The 20,868-nt window shown below is 36.9% G+C and overlaps 6 protein-coding genes across 6 annotated transcripts; 4 read left to right on the top strand and 2 right to left on the bottom strand.

Moving 5' to 3' along the window:
• The first annotated feature begins 146 nt into the window (after positions 1-146).
• On the top strand, positions 147-2,583 carry LOC137573762 (dynein regulatory complex subunit 2). The gene is given in 4 exon segments (XM_068285792.1): positions 147-331; positions 334-401; positions 662-1,537; positions 1,597-2,583. Coding segments are annotated over 4 exon segments (1,614 nt in total). The 5' UTR covers positions 147-195; the 3' UTR covers positions 2,131-2,583.
• On the bottom strand, positions 2,150-9,446 carry LOC137573763 (uncharacterized oxidoreductase YjmC). The gene is made up of 3 exons (XM_068285793.1): positions 8,236-9,446; positions 3,739-4,700; positions 2,150-2,667 (listed from the first exon to the last, which is right to left on the bottom strand). Exons 1-3 carry the CDS (start codon positions 8,432-8,434, stop codon positions 2,509-2,511), a joined length of 1,320 nt encoding a protein of 439 aa, XP_068141894.1. The 5' UTR covers positions 8,435-9,446; the 3' UTR covers positions 2,150-2,508.
• Targ2 (Terminal ADP-ribose protein glycohydrolase 2) lies at positions 8,754-14,968 on the top strand. The gene is made up of 6 exons (XM_068285794.1): positions 8,754-8,971; positions 12,803-12,931; positions 13,014-13,365; positions 13,997-14,158; positions 14,228-14,530; positions 14,585-14,968. Exons 3-6 carry the CDS (start codon positions 13,060-13,062, stop codon positions 14,849-14,851), a joined length of 1,038 nt encoding a protein of 345 aa, XP_068141895.1. The 5' UTR covers positions 8,754-8,971; positions 12,803-12,931; positions 13,014-13,059; the 3' UTR covers positions 14,852-14,968.
• A 779-nt stretch (positions 14,969-15,747) lies between these two features.
• Positions 15,748-17,318, bottom strand: Targ3 (Terminal ADP-ribose protein glycohydrolase 3). Its single transcript, XM_068285795.1, has 3 exons — positions 17,080-17,318; positions 16,836-17,010; positions 15,748-16,770 (listed from the first exon to the last, which is right to left on the bottom strand). The coding sequence occupies exons 1-3, from the start codon at positions 17,205-17,207 to the stop codon at positions 16,624-16,626; spliced, it is 450 nt and encodes a 149-aa protein (XP_068141896.1). The 5' UTR covers positions 17,208-17,318; the 3' UTR covers positions 15,748-16,623.
• Targ1 (Terminal ADP-ribose protein glycohydrolase 1) lies at positions 16,011-16,663 on the top strand. Its single transcript, XM_068285796.1, has 2 exons — positions 16,011-16,376; positions 16,445-16,663. Exons 1-2 carry the CDS (start codon positions 16,011-16,013, stop codon positions 16,601-16,603), a joined length of 525 nt encoding a protein of 174 aa, XP_068141897.1. The 3' UTR covers positions 16,604-16,663.
• Positions 17,319-17,677: 359 nt separating the features above from the next.
• Positions 17,678-19,870, top strand: park (parkin). Its single transcript, XM_068286025.1, has 6 exons — positions 17,678-18,063; positions 18,128-18,323; positions 18,381-18,726; positions 18,803-19,247; positions 19,326-19,422; positions 19,483-19,870. The coding sequence occupies exons 1-6, from the start codon at positions 17,806-17,808 to the stop codon at positions 19,590-19,592; spliced, it is 1,452 nt and encodes a 483-aa protein (XP_068142126.1). The 5' UTR covers positions 17,678-17,805; the 3' UTR covers positions 19,593-19,870.
• The last annotated feature ends 998 nt before the right edge of the window (positions 19,871-20,868 follow it).

Genomic DNA, 20,868 nt, shown 5'->3' with positions numbered 1-20,868 from the left:
AACCACAGTTAGATGCTGCGCGTTGAGTGATTCGAGAGCTTTTTCAGTTCGTTTGGGTTTGGTTTGGTTTGGTTTGTGTGGAGCTTGATTTTAAGTAAGCTTTGGCTTAGCTTTCAATTGGAGTCATAATATAGAGTAGCTTTTATTTGCAAGTACAGTCACACCAGAAATTCAAATTTTGTTTGCCTCACCACGATGTCTATCAATCCGAATGCGGGCAATGCCCTACCGGAACCGGAAATACGCTTAACGCGTATCAACGAAAACTATTTACAGGAAATGGAAGATGAAATGGCCAAAGAAGCCGAAAAACCGCGTAAGCCAACCAAAGCCGAAAAAAGGCTGCCCGCAAAGAGGCCAAACGCTTGCAGGCAATTGATGACAAGAAACTAATCATGAGAGTAAGAACGAGTAGAGAACACAAAAACGACTCTTTTTTTTTGGTTAATGAATGAAATTTTTCCAATATAAACTTGTTGATCTCCATCATCTCAAAAAGACTAGAGACTAGATCCTCTAAGAACTATATGATTTAGTTTTACCATGAAAGGATCTTCTGGCTAGCATGTTTTATCTTAGACTTAGGACTCTTTTGACTGATTGACCCTGCCGACGTTTTCTGAGACACTTCTTAACTGCCTTTTTCTTGTACATTTCACAGGATGCCTTTGCCCGTGAATTGGAATTGGGCAAACGCATGGAGAAACGCGGCTCAGAGGAATGGCATGAAATGTGCCAGGAGATTAAAATTCGTGAACTACGTGAAGAGATTGTCGAGTGGGGTGACAAAGCCGCCAGGAATATTGAACGAAAAAACCATCACATTACCATGCTCCTGGACGATATGACCCAGACACAGGATCAGCATGTCAAGTGCTATAGCAAGACGGTTGAACTTATCGATCATATACGTGATTGTTTTCACACCATGATGGAGAGTGCTCGCAAGACCTATGAGCAGGAGGCCGAGGAATTACTCTGTGACTATTATGATGAGATAAAACGACGCACCGAAGAGGTCGATCACATGCACAAGAATAGTGAGAATATTATTCATGCCTCGAACATTGTGACACGCGATCAATTGAAACAGGACTATGCTATATATTTGGAGCAGCGAGATGATCGCATCAATACTGAAATCGAGAATCGTTTTCGTATACGTGATCAGGTGGTACGTAAAATGAATAATATGATGACACAATTGAATAATTTTGTTGAAACGTTACGTAATACCGAACTTGATGCCCACAAATATGAAAGAATACGCTGGCTAACCGAACGTCAGCAATTGTTTCACGTAGAGTCACGTAAATTGACTGTCGAAGAATTGAAATATCAAAATATATTGAACGATATGCATCGCGAGATGTTACGCATTGATCTCGAGAATAATAGCACAATCAATGATCTACGTTTGGAGTTTCAATATTTCTCCAATGTACGCAAGAAGATCGAAGATGGTCAGACTATGGATGATAAGATAACCCATGAAAAGTTACGCATCTTATCGGGAGAATGCTATGAATTGATCAAGGTAAGCTTATCTTTAATTGTAAGACAAACCAACTAACTATTCCCGATCCCGATTTTTAGCACTTTGAGAAGCATGTGAAAAGCGGCGAACTTCTTTTAGCCCTCTCAATTACTTGCCGCAAATTACAAACCGAGTCGGAGAAGGTTATTTTGGGTGGTGAAGTCTATAATAAAACCGATTTGGGTCCAATCAATGAGACATTCAAATTGGAAACTTTGAATATGAAGGATCATGTGGATATGACTGAAGACGAGCTAGTTGAGTTGAATCAAATGCTTAACAATTTCTGGCATCGTCAGGCCATGGCACAGGCCCAGAACATACTATTGCTCCAGGAGAAGGAACGTCTGACCAAAGAGAATCAGCATTATATTGATTTCATCAAATCGATGAGCGTCACCGAAGACGTCGAAGAGCTGCGTTCGGCCATTAAAGTGAAGGCTTGTGAGGATCAACCGTCGCCGCCATTTGTCTTCGATTCACCATGTTTAAGCTATAAAATGCGTACGATTCTTCAATCGCCAACGGCGGCTAAAACTGCCAAACACGAGGCTGAGCATATTGTTCACAGCATGACCAATTTCCATGATTGATTGATTGACTCACACTCCATAGAAATTCTAATCGTTTATTTTAATACAAATATCATATGTATTGCCATTATTGTGGGCAACAAAAAAAAAACCAATATGTTAACTCTTAAACTTATCATTTAGAACGTAGATGAACACATCATCACTTGGTCCTTAGGCACTAAAAACCACATCAAGTCAAATCCTTTGGTCCATGCAAGCAAAAAATCAAAATAAAAGATAAGAACAACAAAAAAAAAAAAAACAAGTTTCTAACAAATGCAAAAATCGTATCCAGCATAATTAGGCTAAGATGGCAATGCTTTCAAAATGGTCAGCGTATTGGGCTTGGCCCTTCGCCTTCTGTTTCTTGGTATCTCATTTTCTTTTCTTGTCAGTTTAGTTAAAGCTTAAAGGCTTGATATGCAGCTTCTCGGCCAGATTGGCGCAAGTCTTCAATTGATTTTCCAGATATTGAATGCCACCGACAGCATCCACGGCAGCCATGTTCTGTCCTTCCTTATCACCAGCCAAAAGTACGGGCTTCGAGGGATCGGTCTGTAAAGACATGGAAAGATGAAATATATTTCTTACCCACTTTCTTTCACAACATGTGAAACATTATTATCAAAATTGATACACTATTATGAGCTAGCCATATCTATTAACCTATCAAATTTCTTAAAAATTTAACGAAAAATAACAAAGTTATCTACTTAAATGTTAGAAGTACTTAAAATGCGAAGCTAATCGCGCTCTCTGTTTTCTAGTTGCAAAACATTGCAACAATCACTGCGCTTATCTCTGCTAAAACAAATGTTTATAAATAATTTAGGTATATCTAAAGTTTTGGTTTGTGATTTTGGCTTCCTTTGTGTTTATCTGAAAACCACAAACTTTGAAACAAATTTTTGCCAACGAAGAACCTGGGAAACAAAGTTTTGGCTCATGTGTTTTTTATTCTCTTTATTTTTGATCAAGGATTGCAATTACCCATTAAAAAGCATTCATCGATTGTATAAGAGCTTCTTCTAGCCAACTTTATGTTAGCCCTAAAGCTTCATTAGCCCAACATTTTAATTAAAACAACGAGAAAACAATAATCCAAGCGAATTCGACTCATAAATATTAATAAAAAAAGACACATTCTAAACATAAAATTAACATTGAATTCAATTATCAAACTATTCGTATTGAAAACGAGACGAAATTGAGTATGGCATTCTCTCTTCTAATTAATCCACAGAGAATAATGCGGTTCTCTTTGAAGTAATGACTTTGAGAATGGCATGATATAAGAATCTACTCAAATTTAATGAAATAAATTAGTTTATTATTAAGACATTTAATTGGACATTGTTGGAAAAAGTAAACACTTTGATCAAATCATTAATTAATCAATTCTATTATTTCCAAACAGAAACGAGTCCTATTCAAAGAAAATTGCAAATAATTTACAACATTTAAAAAGTATTTCAGTTTTCTTGAGGTTTTTTCGTCTATTCGAAAACATTAAGTTTCAGGTATATGAACCGATAATTAATTAATATAATGGCTCAAGGAAAGTCGATTTCAGAACCCATCCAAATATAAACTAAAGATGATAATAAAACGGGAAAAGTTACTCACCGGTTCGGTACTCCTCAAACGACTATTGAAATCAGTCATGCGTTCCTCAAAGTTGGGGGCAAAGCAATTGGGATCGACGGCGATAAAGACCTGACCCAGATCAGCGGCGGAATCGGCACCAGCATGAGTCCATTTACGAACCTGAGTGGAATAATGGGCACCGGACATCACACCGGAGAGAATATCGACCATGGCACCAAGGCCATAACCCTTATAGCCCGATGTGAGTTCGGCACCGCCCAAGGGCATTAGGCAACCGGTGGAGAAGCCCAATTCGGCATCATTGGTAACATTGCCATTGGGATCCTGGGCCCAACCATCGGGCAATGGAGCCCCCTTGCGACGTTGAATCTCGATTTTGCCCACAGCCACCGCTGTGGTGGCCATGTCCAAGAGGAATTTGTCACCATTTGTTGCCGGAGCGCCCAGCGAGAGGGGGTTTGTGCCCAAAGCGGCCTCCTTGCCCCTAGTTGGAGCCATCAGCGGTGATGTATTGGTCATTGACATGCCCACCAGGCCCTGTTCCATGGCACGAATGGCATACCAACCGGCCATGCCATAATGATTCGAGCCCTTGGCACAGACCCAACCAACACCAACAGTTTTGGCCTTCTTGATGGCCAAATCCATGCAGTAGTTACCCACCACAGCGCCCAGTCCATTGCGTCCATCTACCCAAGCGGTGGCTGGAGTTTCCTTTAGGATTTGTGGTATGGCCCCACCATCGGTTGAATTGATGGCCAAATCGTTGATATACATCTCCAGACGATTCATGCCATGACTGAAATGGCCACGATGATCGGCAGCAACCAAAAGATCCGCTTGGGCTTCGGCATGAGCTTGTGGCACTTTGACAGCCTTGAAGCAATCGATCATAAAGCGACGCGATTCGGCCACGGCAACCAATTTGGGAGCAACAGCAGATGACATTGTTCTGGTTACAATTCCAAGTGGTTCAAAGTCTGCAAAACAAAAAAAAAGTGTTGTACTTCTTGAATTCTTGGCAAAAATGTTTCCTTAAGTGTGTGCGTTTAGATACGCGGCGTATACGCGACTGGAGCTGCCCAAAATAATAATAATGAGTAGAACCTATCGCGAATAGAGGCGACACACAAACACACACACACACACATACATATGTTTGTACATAAGCAGTCATCATCAGCGGTTCCCCTCTAATTGTTCTAGCAATCTCTCTCCCATTGTATAGACATACCCTATCAGATCTCTAGACCCTATGCCCAGTTGGAAACAGCCTCTCTTGGGGGGGGTTGCTTATTGTTTGGTTGATTTTTTGCTTCTTCTTGATATGGTTTGAATTGCTGTTGCTGTTGTTGTTTTTTTGCAAACCCGAAAATTCCAAGAGTCTTTCGAGAGCGGCAGATAAATATGCTTATCAGCATAATATTTTCTACCTAGAATCTTTTGGTCGTTTCAGGCGCGTGTACACTTAAAGAAATTTCAAAACCCACACGATCGGACACCCAAATTAGTTAGTTGTTAGTTTAGTATAAAATACTGTAGACCTTTTAAAATCTTTCTCCCGAGGCTCAAGCGGATCTAATAAGCTGCCAAAATATATCATTTACCCTTTACTTTACAAAAATAAGTAAAGTGTGGAATCTATAAGTTTTCTGTAAGTTAAAAGTATTCACAAAAGTTCTAAAAACTGAACACTATGTACTGCATACATTAGGGGGCGCCCTTTATACATTATCACATTTTCATTTCACAATCCTTTCGATCTTCTTACCAACAGTTTTTGCCATTTGGCCCATTTCACAGCATTTTCAAATCATAAACTCAGTTCTTGGCATTTCTTTGAATTGAATTTCTTTTCTATAAGTTTTTCTACCGATTCCGAGTTGGATTTTTAATACTTTTATTTATTTTTATCAAAAAGTATTAAACATTTCAAATCTTTTGAAACTGAATATCAAATTTAAAGATGTCTTTAATGTAGAGTGTATAAAAACGAAATAAATCACATTTTATAAATATATTTTCAATACTTTCTATTGTTTTCAGACAACTTTTTATATAACCATTTCGCTTTACAATTGCAGAAATAATATTTTGCATATTTCTGACAAATAATTTGAAGATTTAGAATCCAGTTATAACGACACTCAAGGGATCGACCATTTCCGTCATTATATTCGGAAGATGTACTATCCAGAGGCCCTTTTATACATATAAGTTTGTATTAGGACCAACTAATCACTTTTCTCTACAACTCTATATAATTATTCTATTAGTAGAATCTTAACTAGACTAGAGAACAGCGAGTTTTTCACTGTGTAGCTAAGAACTAGCACTTAAAGTACAGTGCTTTCTCTCTCTCTCTCTATCTCTCTGTGTTAACAAGTTCAGTTTCAAAGGGAAGGCAACTAGAATACGCTTTCGATTTGTTTTATTTTTCGGCAAGTGTAGGTAGTTTTCGTATATGTATGTATCTAGGGGGCTCGCAGCGGGTAAATACATATATATGTGCTTATAAACAAACAAGTCTATATACAACAACACAACTTTCGTGTATATAATTTATGGATATATGTATATATATGTATAGCATTTGTGTGTAAAGCATTTCTAGTTTCCATGTCGTTTTGTCATCGTCTTTTGGCTCTGACTGACTGACTGGCTGACTAGCTGAGTTTGTGTGTGTTCCTTCTGTGTGTGGGTTGGACCTACGTTGTGAGTGTTTGTTTGTGCTTACTTGTTAATGACCTTGAACTTCACTTATGAGAATTATTTTTAATAGACAACAGTTGCCGTTTTTTTTTTTCTTTTTTTGTTGTTTATGTGGGCATAGAAAGTGAATAATATTACAACGATCAATCGTTCTCCCCCCCAACCCTTGGGTTGACCTTCCGCAATGAAAGCGAACTTAATGGTTCTATTTGTTCAAAAGAGAGAGAGAGAGAGAAAGAGAGAACCCACAATCAATTAAACCCATAGATTTGGCAATTTCTGTGTCTGAGCGTTATCTTATCGCCTGGCTTTATCTTAATAACCATGGGGAATGAATTTTTCCCTCATATATACCTTGCATTATATAAGTTGACAGAAATACTCAGTTCCCAACACATTTTATTTATAAACTTGCTAATTTCTTTGCAAATTAGCTGCTCTAGAAAATCTTTGCCAAATCAAAGCGTAAACTGAAAATCACAAAGTTTTTAGCTAAGCCCTTTAAATACACTAACTAACTTTATATTAAAGAACCCAATCCAACCTGTAAGTAAATTGAGAATCTCTGCTGATAATAATACTAAGCTTAAGTTACTAAAGTGTTTAGACTAAGTGTAAAGACTAAGATTTTTCAGTATTTCCATGTGGCAGCTGTGCACATATTAAATTTAAAGCATATAAAGATTCTGAGAGAGAGAAACAAAGACATTCTCTTATGAAGAACTTTTAACACAATCAAAAACAAAAAAATTGGTTTTTTGGCCTTCTTATCTTATCAATTTAACCTAGGTCCAAAATATATAGCGACACACACACAAACATAATCATTATTCTATACTCTATAAAGAATTAAAGTTACCAAGTCTTCTTAAGTATCTCCTACTTAACTAATTCTTATATAACTCAAAGTCAACAACCGATAATCACTATATACATATGTAGGTACATATATCGACGTGAACTATCTTTTACATAGCATGACTTATTTTATCAAGACTAACTAAAGCCAAAAGGTGTCTCTGGTTTCTAAAGAAAACAGTATAACCAAAATTTGTTGCCAACTTTTCTTTAGTCTCTGTTTTTTTGGGAATATCCTTGCACTATATCCTCTGTCTGTCAGTTTCAATGCAAATTAGTCTTTCTGTTTTAGTATTTCAACTACATTTGATGGATTCCAAAGGATTGCTCAACTGTAACATATAGAAATCGTCCAGAAAGAAGACAAAGTTTTGAGAGATTTAGTCCAATTGAAGGGTATTTCCAAAGTCATTTGTTTCAACGTTTTCTCAATCCTCTGTCATCGATCCAATCAATTTTGAGTGTGTGTGTGTAACCCTTCAGTGGGGTGAGTGAGCGAGTAAATAATAAGTTTTATGGTCAATTTGTTGTGCTCATTAACACCTTTTGAATGGAGATGCATTGCAAGTGGAAATGAAATTCAAATTCTTAATTGTTTGTAAAAAAAAAAAAAAAAAGAAACCAGTTTATCTGTAATTGTCAGCAATCAAAAGGCAATTAATTATTTGTGAGCTTAATTTAAATTTAATGTTTTCAGCAAATTCAGTTCATTTCATTTTTCTTAAACACTTTAAGTTAATTAAATGGAACGCCCCCCTTTGAAATTTGTTTATAGAACTTTTTGGGGGGTGTGTGTGTGTGTGGGGGTGACTTTTATGACAGCAGCAACAGCAACAAAATCTGGTAGATCAATTTATATTATAATTTATGAAATTTGCACGCGTAATTAGCATAATTTACATACATACATATGTATGTGTATCTGTGTATGTGTATGTAACTCACCGCACTTTGTTGTTGAATGCAAACGCCTACATTGCTGCTGTTGTTGTTGTTGTTGCTGCTGTAACTGCAATTGTTGTTGGCGTCTTTGAAGTGTTTGAATTAACCGCCAATTGCCAAAGTTGGCAGCGGCAGCGGCAGAGGCAGCGGCGTAGGTGGTGGCGTTAGACGAACGCAGCAGCAGCAATGTCAACGAAGTCATTTTTGCTACGCAAACACAAATATGGCAATGACAACAACAACAAACGATACGAACGAAAAGAAAAACAAAAAGCCAACTAACAAATAAAACTAGTTAAGAACTAAATAACACGTAAAAGGCACTGACTCTGACTCACAAGAGAGAGAGAGACAGAGAGAGAGAGAGAGAGAGAGATGGCAATAAGAAAATAGTGATGGGGTAAAAGAGTGGGGAGAAGATAAACAGCTGACGCAGTTGCTGCCGACTTCGACTGCGCTGTCCGGCTTGCTGCTGCTGCTTGCACTTTTGTTTTTTTGTGTTTTTTTGCTCTCTCTCTTCTTTATAGTTTTTATTCTATAGAAGCGTCGCGTGTGAATCAGTTCCACAAAAGTGTTGTTGTTTTTTTGTTGGATTCTTCGTGCTTTTGCTTTTTTTTTTGGCGTTTTCGTTCGGGAGATTTATATTTGAGACAAAATAATAATAATAATAATTGCCCCAACAGTTCGCGAATGTTTTTAGCACAAAGGAGTTTATTGCCACTAACTACACAAGTTCTACGTAAAGTATTTAACAACAACAACAATAACAATAGTAATAAGTCAACAAAACTACTAAAAAAAAAAATACAAGAAACGACAAATTTCAAAGAAAACGAAAGGAAATTAATAGCACAATATTTTACGTAATTTTTGCTAGTTTCGTTTTTTTTTGCGCACACTTTTTAAACAACGCCAGCAACAACAACAACAATTACAGTAACAACAATAACAACTACAACATTAGCCAGAGAGCTTCTCCTCGTTCGATGAACTGCCATGAACTGAATCTCAAACAAAAAAAAACAAAACTGAAAATGAAAACCCCGAAACGATGTGAAAACGCTTTTTTCCACAAGGTGCCCCCTTCTTCTTGTTGCTTTTATGTGATTATTATGTGTGTGTGGGTGTGTGCGTGTGTGTTTGTATGATTGAGAGGTATGCACTGCACTCTCTAGTGCTCAATGAAAGGCAACGATTTAAATATAATAAATTGATTGGACTGCTCGCGCGCCATGTGTCATGCCACACAATCCGAGCAAGTGCCACAGTGCCACAGGAACGACGACATGCGTAGTGCGAAATCAAAAAAAGTTTCGAAAGCTTTTATGAAATCCCCAAAAAGAAACCGAGATTAGGGCGACATTTATATACCCTATATAAACTCTCAAAACTATTGTGAGGTAAAGGATTTGAACGAAAAGGAAAGATCTTTAACATTTCCATAGGCTAAACGAAGAGATGACCGGAATGAATGAACAGGCAGAGGGAAGGAGGTTTTCTACCCACTTAAATACAAATATTCCTAATCAGTATCAGCAGTCAATTCGATCTAGCCATATTTGTCTGTATTACCCTTATTCTATATCAGTTAGAACCACTCAACTACTTAAATCGAGTTTGTTTCAACCCATTCGTTGCGTACTCTTTGGGCCACACTTAAAAGTCATTTACTTACAGAATATTTCAAGAATTCTTAAACAATTTGAAACACAAATATTTGTTATTAATATCCATCAGCATACTACATTTTTGGAAAAATCGAAATGAAAATAGCCAAGTTATAGATACAAGCTTGGTGTAACAGGACCAAAATGGTCGACAGACTTTAGAAGGTAAAGACATGAACAGATTGAATATTTATATAAAAAATACTTTTTCTTACCTTTTCCATAAGGAAAAAACTATCTTTCTAATTAGTAAACTAGTGAGTAACATGTAAAGTTTACAAGAGGAAAATTTTTGTACTACTAACTACTTACTGACTTTTACAGCCTTTAACAAATTTTGTCCAAATTGGAATAAAAAATGTTTAGGATAATAGTTTCTAAATTACAACACAGAGTTATTATTAACAACAATTCCTTTATAGTTTCTCATTAAAGACAAACTTTAGTAAGTAATCCCATCTAAACTACAACTATTTGTTAGGGTATTCAAAAAAAAGCTCTAACAAGTCACCTAAAAGTGTAGAGCAACTATTTTGGAAAAAGTGTTGAGAAACTCACTTGAGCAAAAAGCGCCAAAAATATGACAAATTCAAAATAAAAGAAAACATCTATAGTCTGGCCAATGCTATTGTTGTTGTTGTTGTTTTCGTTGTTATTGCTGTGACTGGTTGTTTTTATTTGCTTTTACTTAATTTAGAATTTAACTAGTCACTTAATATGGTAATTTGAATGGCTGTGTGTGAGTCGAGGAATTTCATTTTTCACCTGCCATAAAGTCTAACGTGTATACATATGTATATGAATAATTTCAATCATATTATATTTATAATTATATATGCAAACACAAATAATAATATCAGAATCCAAGTCCACTTGAATTCCACTTCACTTGACGCCCCTATTAGCACCTAAGCACAACTGATTACCTTTGACTTTGAATTGAAATATAGAAAAGCCTACGCATTACATACCTTAATCATTAATCTATAAAACACTATCAATATGGTTATCGTGTTGTAGCCAGACTACCTCTCCCCCTCTATCGCACTCTCTTTATCTAACACATGTTGTTAATTGCTTAACATGGAAAACAGATTTCAAACTGACTTCAAAACGACAAAATAATAATTTATAAAAAATACACTTAATCAGCTGGCCATGGGCAAAATATTACTTATTTGGTTTAAATATTCACTAAAACAATAGGATTAACTGCATTATCTTAATAATGGGAAGATCATTTGGTTATAAACGCTTTTTCATATATATCAATCAATAAGATTGAGTATACAATGGAAAACTAACGATCTGAAATGATCTTTATGAATATTATTTGTACCACTTTTGATGTCCAATGTCCGTCCACATGATGTCCAATCGACATTTTCCAAAAATGTCCACAGTGGACAAATTCCAGAAATGTTCACAGTGGACAAATTGCAGAAATGTCCACAATGGACAAATTCAAAAAATGTCCACAATGGACAAATTCCAAAAATGTCCACAATGGACAGTTTCGCAGGATGTCTAATGGACATTTTTCAAAATATATATCGCAAAATACTTAATATTTCTACATGTATAAGTGCTATAGATTAGAATCTAATCAAATCATTAGAAAACTATAACCAGATGGTAAGATTATCCAAATCCTATAAATTCAGGATTATTCAATAATTTCATCCATTTTTTGGTTTGAAGGGGATTGAATACATTTCAATGTTAATGAAATTGGGGCGATCGAGATTGTATAATAAATTTGAATATATCTTATCTCAAAAGGAACTATTGAGCGGTAAGCTTCGACACTATTTAAAATCTAAGCTCCAGATGATGAAATTCCTATTGGTTTGGGAACATCGCATACATATATAAATTATAAAGGGTTAACAGATCTGAGACTAAATAATCAATTGGATCAGATGATTGAAGATAAATATTGAACTTGTCTATGATGTTTTAAAAGCTGTAAGCGTCATACTGATCGATTGATTATGATTTATGTCGCAGAAAGTTTTAGACGAAAAATCACAACAGAATTGTTAGATGATCGAATTAATATATAATTTATTGACCGAAAACTCGATCAATAAACCAAGTATTTTGATTCGATCATCTTACAATTTTGTTGATTGTATTTTTGCCAACTAACATTGTACTCTAACAACTAAATGTATACACATTTGTATCTCTAACTTGGTTACTCATTGAAATGACAATATTTTGTAAGGGTATACAAAATACTTGGACCTTTGATATTTTGGTTAATTGGAAGAGGAGTCACACACGGTCACATCACCTGTCTGAGAGTCAAACAAATTAACAGTGAATTTTCGAATTCTAAACAAAAACAAACAAAACGATAACCACCAACAGCAACAGCAGCAACAACAATACAGTTAACAACACATACACATATGTTTATACAAAGAATATGTCATCATCCGCAATCATCCGCAATCATCATCATCATCATCATCGGCTCGAGCTGGAGCTCCAGCTGTCCATGGTCTCTGGGCTGAGTCAGTCAGTCAGTCAACGGTGAGACAAGCTTTCTATCTACTATATACACTACCCTTTTGGTTGACGCCCCTGACGTCAAGTTATCGTTGCCTGTTGTCGTTGGGTTTTTGGTTTGTTTTTATTTCATTTTTTTTCGGGGGGAACGCATTCCAGTGCAGAACGCCGGTTGAGATACAACCAAAAAGCGGGTCGAGTTACTTGATTAATAATCACAAAACGTTCTTGTTATTACTGTGATCGTGTGTGTTTGGTGCTGGTTCTGGTGGAGGTGAAAGAACATACAAAATACAAAACAAAACAAAAAGGTGACCCCGACGAGACTAAACGGCGTCTCTCTGCTAATTGCTAAACTTCGATTCTCGCGTTTCTCCCACCCAAAGGTGCAAAAAAAAAAATAAAACCGAAAAACAAAACAAACTAAACAGAATTTAGCCAACGGAAAAAAAAGTTCGAAGTGACGACCTCGTCGTGAAAGTTTTTTGTTTTTAATTTTTCGGCTGCGTGTTCACGTAAGTTTTAGCTAATCATTTTTGGCATTGAATTCAAAAATAACGAAACGAAACGAAACGATAATTTTCATTTTAATTGCAGTTCGTTTGGTCGTTGGTTTTTTGGTTTGGGCTAACAACAAATCAAAATGGCCGGGACAAATGTTAAAATTATTGAATCGAAACTTGATATATTCCAAGTGCCACAAACCTATGCACTGGGCCATGCCGTTGAGTCATCGTTCTCCGCCCAGCGAGGCACTTTGGCCTGGCAATTTGGCCTAATCTTTGGCGATGTCGAGGAACTGCGTCAGCGACGTGTCTCGCGCGGCAATTGCGCTGTATTGGAGCATAATTCGAGATTTGTCTATTACTTGGTAACCAAATCCAATATATACGATACGACCACTTATGATGATGTCCAAGCGGCGTTGATTTGTATGCGAGAACATATGGTAAGTCAGTTGTCTGATTGTGAGTGAATTAGTGTATGAGTCGAGGCGGTAGCCATCAGACCCCATGGGTAGAGACAGAGAGAGAGATTGGAGACAATAAAGTATCTTTCTCTAACTTAAACTGGGCTTAAAGGTTTCTAAAATCAAGTTGATTTACTTATCGATCGTATATGAATAGGTTTATAGTTATAGTTCGCAATCGATTTGGTATTATAATGGATTGAAATATACACTGATGTTCTAGGAGGATAGAAAACTCTCTCTTTTTACAATACCAACTACAAACATATGCAACATCAACATCAAAATTTCAAAAGAAATTAAAGAAAAATTCTTCTGTATTTTATAATCTTTCAATCTTGAGATTCCTTTCGAATCCCAGCGATTTCCTATATGTATTATCTTCAGAAGTTATTTCTTGGGAGATGAGTTTGAGAGCATTTTAAGTGCGGCTTTTGATTGTCTTTTCTTTGGGTTTTCTTTAGGTTTTTTGTTGTTGTTCATTTTATGGCATTTTGTCAATTTACAGTTAATTTATTTGTACCATAAAATATTTATGCCTCCGTTTCCTCCCTATCACTGCTCTCTGTTTGTCCCTCTACGCCTCCTCCTACTCCTCTGGCTGCTCCAGCGCAATCATGAAATCACCAAAGTGGCCATGCCACGCATTTGCTGTGGCAACAATGATGCCCTCGATTGGAAGCAAGTGAAACGCATCATGCAACAGATCTTTGCCCATGGCGAATATGCCATCGAGATATTGATCTGTGAGCACAACGATATGACAAAGGAGGTGAGTACAAATATATGGAGAAGCAAAAAAAGCAATTAAATTTCAAAATATATGTCAATCTTCATGCAGCTTGCCGCACCCAAGTGTCAGATAACCGAAGCCAAGGGTAATCTATTTAGTGCTCCCGATAATTTTGCTTTGGTTCATTCGGTTAGCGCCGACTTTGCCATGTGTGCGGGCATCAATTTGCAATTCCGTTGCAAATTTGGCCAAGTCGATGACTTGAAGAAACAGGGCAAACACACGGGAAACGTTGCCGTTTTGGAACAAGGCGGTAGATATATATATAATCTGGTTACCAAAGAGCGTAGCCATGAGAAATGTACATATACGGCCTTATACTATGCCCTCTTAGCCATGCGGGAACATATGGTGAGTGAGGAGAGTTTCAATATTTTAATAAGTTAATATTCATTTCGTAAACAGAGGGAACACAATGTCACCAAATTGGCTATACCACGCCTTGGCTGTGGCATTGATCGTTTAGATTGGCTACGTGTACGCAGTCTATTGGAATTGGTTTTTGCCATCGATACGGTGGACATTATTGCCTTTTTCTATCAGCCGCCCAGCATGGTGGGGGATAACATTCAGATTGTTTGTCCGACGTGTCATCAAATGAAGACCTTGAATGTTCCCCGGCATGTTAGCCGTTCCATACAGTCACTCTACAGAGAGAAGACTCCGTTTTAATCAAACAAACTTTACAAGTATTACAGTATATAGGATATATACTATATATGTACTCTATAACACTCGAAATGATTCTTCATATAAAGCACATAAATGCACATTTTACTTATTTTAGTTTCCTAAGCTTATATGTATATTACTATATTGTAAAAATTATTTGTTTTTTTTTTTTTTTTTTTTTTTTTGTTTGCTGTTAATGGGTATTTATGTTGTACAGAAAGAAATTAAATAAAAATTAACGAGCCTTTTTAATGGCCATAACCAAAAATGATCTTTTAATCATTAGCTTTAAGTTTTATCTCCATATAGTAGAGATTTCTTCAAGTTTATAGTTTTTTCACTTTCAACTAGTTTTAAGTTTAGTTGTTTATCTAATTTCATTCCAAAATATATATATATATATATTTTTTTTATTCGTTATAGCCAAAAAGACCAAACTTAGCTTGAGTAGAAAACTAAATTTAAGAACTTTCATTGAGTCTCTTTACTCTAGCCTAGAAATGATTGGAATAGTTTCTGCGAAATAGCTTGAAAATTATAATTCTATTTATACGTTAAACAAATTTAAACCTTTTAAGCTAAATTCTGATAGAAAATGAAAATTATTAAAAGGGCATGCGATTTAAGCAATACTCCATGCAAAAATCGATTTTCAGAAGAACTATTTCAATTAAAGGAATATTAAATGCTTGCTAGAGCATATTTTAAATTCAAAGTTTTGATTTTAGGTAAAAATTCATTGAAAAATTAATTTCCATGTGACTTTTTGAATTTATGAAGTAATTAAATGAATGCTAAGTAATATTTTTAAGCCAAGGTCTTAAATTACAACTTTCAACTTCATAAAAGATGATAATCTAAGTATAATAATTGCATAATAGATGATACAAAATGCCTTTTTGAAATGTTAGATAATATATTAGAGTTTTATATATTAAAATTATTCAAAATATACTGATTTAATGCTTTAAACTAGCTGAACTACATTTTTCCAGTTAAATTAAGAAAATTTTAAAACTCTCAAGAGTTTAACATAAAGCAATAAAACATTTCATAGAGTTTTCATCAATGGAATGTCAAATTTAAAAACAAAAAGGAAACAAAGTAAAATATATCTTTGACTATTCATTCAGATAACAATTTCATTTAATTTACGAAAATGTATTCTCCAAAACTTCTAGAATTACGGGAAGCATTTCGACGCGCTTTTGTTGTGGGCATGGCTAATCAGAGCACTTTCAAAATCAATGAAGTAGATGGTGATCTCTTCTCGGCACCCAAAACCCATTCTCTGGCCCACTGTGTAGGTGCCGATTTGGCCATGGCCGCTGGCATAGCAGTGAAATTTAAGCAAGTATTTGGCAAAGTGGAGGAGCTACGCTCCCAAAAGGTATCCAGCGGCGGTGTGGCCATATTGAAAGATGATGAACGTTATATCTACTATTTGGTAACTAAAGCTCAGAGTTATGGTAAACCCACATATGAATCACTTCAAGCTTCTTTGGAACAGATGCGTGAGCACATGGTAAGCCCCAAAGGAATTAATAACTTAAACAAATAAACTTAATCAACTAACTTAAATGTACTTGCAGCGTAAAAAATAATATAATATCATTAGCCATACCGCGTATTGGATGTGGCATCGATGGCTTGGAATGGGACAAGGTTAGCGCTCTGCTGGAGCAGGTGTTTGAGTGTGAAAACTTGGAGATTGTCGTCTACAATTTTGTGCCGCCGCCGCCATCACAATAATTCATAATTGTATATTCATTTTATTCTGGCTTGTAATTATATACAATCAATTCAATATCATCTTGTTGAAACAGCTCACAGAGCATGTCTTTTATCTTTGACCAACTTAGGCCATCCAAGCCGCAGCCTATGCGTGGCAAAGCCAATTTTTTGACCTGATGATCAATCTAGGATGAAAAAAATTATATTGGAAAATAACACTTACTACATCCAAATCCTACCTACAACTTACCATATGTTGGCGCATGGCTGTCAGGGAGCTGTGCATGAATTGATATGTTGGTTTGCCCCAGCTACATTGTTTGGTCACCAAATTGTAGATAAAACGTTGACCATCTTTGATTATGGCCACGCCACCGGGTTGAACATTTTGTTGCTGCAAAACTCCCAATTGACCAAATTTGTTGCTTTAAAAGAGAACATACATAACTGTAAATCAACGCATCAAATTGTCAACCACAAGACACAAAGCTTACCGAAATCTAATTGCAATTCCTTTGCCCATACGCAAATCCGAAGCCACACAATGACACATGGAGTACTCGTTACCAGCACTAAACAAATCTCCAGTCACCTCACGTATACTAAACAATGACATTTTCATCAAATTTCATTTATTTATATTTTTTACGAATTTCTTCCACTTTCAATTGAAAACGAAGCGCAAAAAAGAAATTGTCCGTGCTTCGTAGTGAATGGCAATTTAGACACAAATCCGGCGAATGTTGTCCCATCTGATTGAGCAGTGTTGAATAATGAGTAAGACACAGTTTCCATCAAACAGGGTGGCAACATTAAATTTAAAATTCAAAATTATAATATATATTAATTTTTTTCTGCCAAACAAAATCGAAATAGTTTCGTCAGTTAGAAATGACTTGCATTTGCGTTCAAACATTAAATTTGAACTACTCATATTTTCACTTATTTATTTTTGCTCCTTAATATATTTTAATACCGAAATTTTTACAAATAACTTATTTCAATTTATAAGCAAAAAATGCAACGTTTTTTGTACTAATTGTAATTTTTATCGCAAAAATTTTTACCCAAATTATATTCCATTGCAAGATTAAAAACTCTTGCATATGAAAATTTAAAAAATTTTGTTGCCGCTATTTGGCGCTGGTCAGCTGATCTATTTCTGCTGCTTACCAACACTAAACACCAGCTCCTGATTTTATGGTCTGTGATTACAACAAATGAATTTTATTTTTAAATTTCTTTCAACATTTGTGCGCAAAATGCTGGAACTTCTGCAATTTGGCGGCAAAACCTTAACCCACACATTGAGCATCTATGTGAAGACAAATACAGGACGCACACTATCGGTGAATCTGGAGCCACAATGGGACATTAAGAATGTAAAGGAATTGGTGGCCCCGCAGCTTGGCCTACAGCCGGATGAGGTGAAAATCATATTTGCCGGCAAAGAGTTGAGTGATGCTACAACCATACAGGTGGGCGGGTCTCTTATGACATAATTCCAAATACATCTATAAAGTTTATGCCTATTCTTAGTAGCAATGTGATCTCGGACAGCAAAGTATATTGCATGCCATACGCCTGAAACCATCGTCCCAAAAGCCAAAGCCAGTGCCCTCTGCCACACTCGAGGAGGAGGAATCACCCACGGCAGAAGAACCGTCAAAGCCTTTAAATGAAACTCTACTTGATTTGCGATTGGAGAGCGACGAACGTCTTAATATCACCGATGAAGGTGGGAATACTTTACTCACATCTACTGGTGATTAACCATTAATTCCTTTTTGAGTAGAACGCGTTCGGGCCAAGGCCCATTTCTTTGTTCATTGCGGCCAATGTAATAAGTTGAGCAATGGCAAATTGCGTGTCCGTTGTTCACTTTGCAAGGGCGGAGCCTTTACTGTACATCGGGATCCCGAGTGCTGGGATGATGTCCTAAAGCCTCGACGCATACGCGGTCACTGTGAGAGTCTTGAAATTGCCTGTGTGGACAATGCAGCTGGTGATCCGCCATTTGCTGAATTCTTTTTCAAGTGTGCCGAACATGTTTCGGGCGGTGAAAAAGATTTTGCTGTTCCCCTGAACTTAATTAAGAACAATATCAAAGATGTGCCCTGTCTGGCCTGCACGGACATTAGGTAAGGCAAATCACCCCCCAGTTGATACGTAGTAACGTAGTGTTATCACTTGGATTTTTTTGTGTTTTCCTTATAGTGAAAATGTTTTGGTTTTTCCATGTGCCTCGCAGCATGTTACATGCATCGATTGCTTCCGCCATTATTGCCGATCACGGTTGAGTGAACGTCAGTTTATGCCACATCCGGATTTTGGTTATACCCTGCCATGTCCAGCTGGCTGTGAGCATTCGTTTATAGAAGAGATACATCATTTCAAGTTGCTGACACGTGATGAATACGAACGCTATCAGCGTTTTGCAACCGAGGAATATGTGCTACAAGCCGGTGGTGTATTATGCCCCCAACCAGGCTGTGGCATGGGTTTGCTGGTAGAACCGGATTGCCGCAAGGTGACTTGTCAAAATGGTTGCGGTTATGTGTTTTGTCGCAATTGCCGACAGGGCTATCACATTGGGGAATGTCTGCCAGAGGGCGAGCAGAATAGTTACCAAAATTCATGTGAATATACTGTGGATCCAAATGTATGTTTTCATCAGCCCCCCGCTCCCTCAGATGTTCTCTAATGCCTTCGATAAATGACATTTTTGGTGTATTTTTAGCGCGCTGCCGAAGCCCGTTGGGAGGAGGCTACCAATGTGACCATTAAAGTTAGCACCAAACCCTGTCCAAAATGTCGCACACCCACCGAGCGGGATGGTAAGTTGAGCACTTCTCGTAATGCCATTACATCTATAATCAAATTTCTGATTGCTTCAGGTGGCTGCATGCACATGGTTTGTACACGTTCTGGCTGTGGTTTCGAATGGTGTTGGGTCTGTCAAACGGAATGGACACGCGACTGCATGGGTGCTCATTGGTTTGGTTAAGGTCGCTGATATCCGTTTTTCTTTCTTTTTTTTTTCCTTTTGGTTTCTTATCGTTAACTATTGCGTAAAATTGTTGAAATTGTTAGTAAATATCCCAAAAAAAACAAAAATATCCTATTGACGATTAGTTAGCTATCAATTTATCATTTCAAGGAGATGGACTTAAAAACAGACTTAATTTTACTTAATAAACTTGTTAGTGAATATATATTTTAAAAAAAATTCGAAATCCAAAATCGGAAGCATCTGAATATTATATGAAAAACAAAATTGGAAAATTCCGAAAAAGCTAGTAAGTTCATTCCAAAATCGATGGCTATATGCTGGGCCAGCGTCGTTTCGGCCAAGTTAATATACTTCATGAGACAAATGGTGGGAATGAAGCAAAGAACAGAAAAAAAAAAAAAACACCCTTGAGTTGGCGGGAGTTTGGAGAGTTCCTACCCCACTAGATTCCTGCGTTGCGTGCGCAAGCTTTGTTTACGTTTTTTTTTCCTCTTGGACCTTTTTTTTATTTTGGCTAAGTTTTTATGCAAAAACCGCAACAAACACGTGCATCGAACGGTCCTAGTGCGCAGGGAGAGAACCAAGCGAACACACAGAGCGAGAGAGAGAGAGAGCCAAAGTGTGTGGGATCTGACATAGAGCTCTCCCAGATTTAATCAATATGATATGTGCTTGCTTCTGCGGGGGCATCTGTGGTGTTGGGGGTTGGGTTTGCAGTTGTATGTGTGTGTTTACCTTTCCGGTTTTGCCTTTAGGCTTATCGGTTACCTGGCATATGTCACAAGTTCACTGACCAATATCAATATGAGAAATCATTGAAGAAAAACCTCAAAATTGTTAGGAAACGTCGCTGAAATGTATGCTATGGTTTTTTTCTCCTTGGTCTTGTAAAAATTCCTAGCCCGGATATCAATAAATTTTGGGGAAACCCCCAAGAGGAAGCTTGTCTCTCTTTCTTGCTCTCACTGTCTTTCTCTTTTGTCGCTCTAGATTTTCGTTTTGGCCTGGCAGAGGCGCTCTCTGTTTTTGTTTGATTTCTGTTTTGTGCTCTAATTCGTAAGCAAAGTGTATTTAATCAAATTCTATGCGAGACGACGAATGAGAGAGGGAGAGCGAGAAACAGGATGACACACACACACACACACACATAAAGCGAAACAGAGAGAGAAAGTGAGTGCAAAATGCATCCCTCTCTCTTTGTTTTGTAGCTGGCGATATGACAATAAATACAAGAGAAAAAGATTGACTGGGGGAATCGAGGGGTCGACTA

The sequence above is a fragment of the Drosophila tropicalis genome, unplaced genomic scaffold (genome assembly GCF_018151085.1).
Source record: "Drosophila tropicalis isolate 14030-0801.00 unplaced genomic scaffold, ASM1815108v1 contig_443, whole genome shotgun sequence".
In the NCBI taxonomy this organism is placed as follows: Eukaryota; Metazoa; Arthropoda; class Insecta; order Diptera; family Drosophilidae; genus Drosophila; species Drosophila tropicalis.
This window is presented reverse-complemented; position numbering and strand designations above follow the sequence as displayed.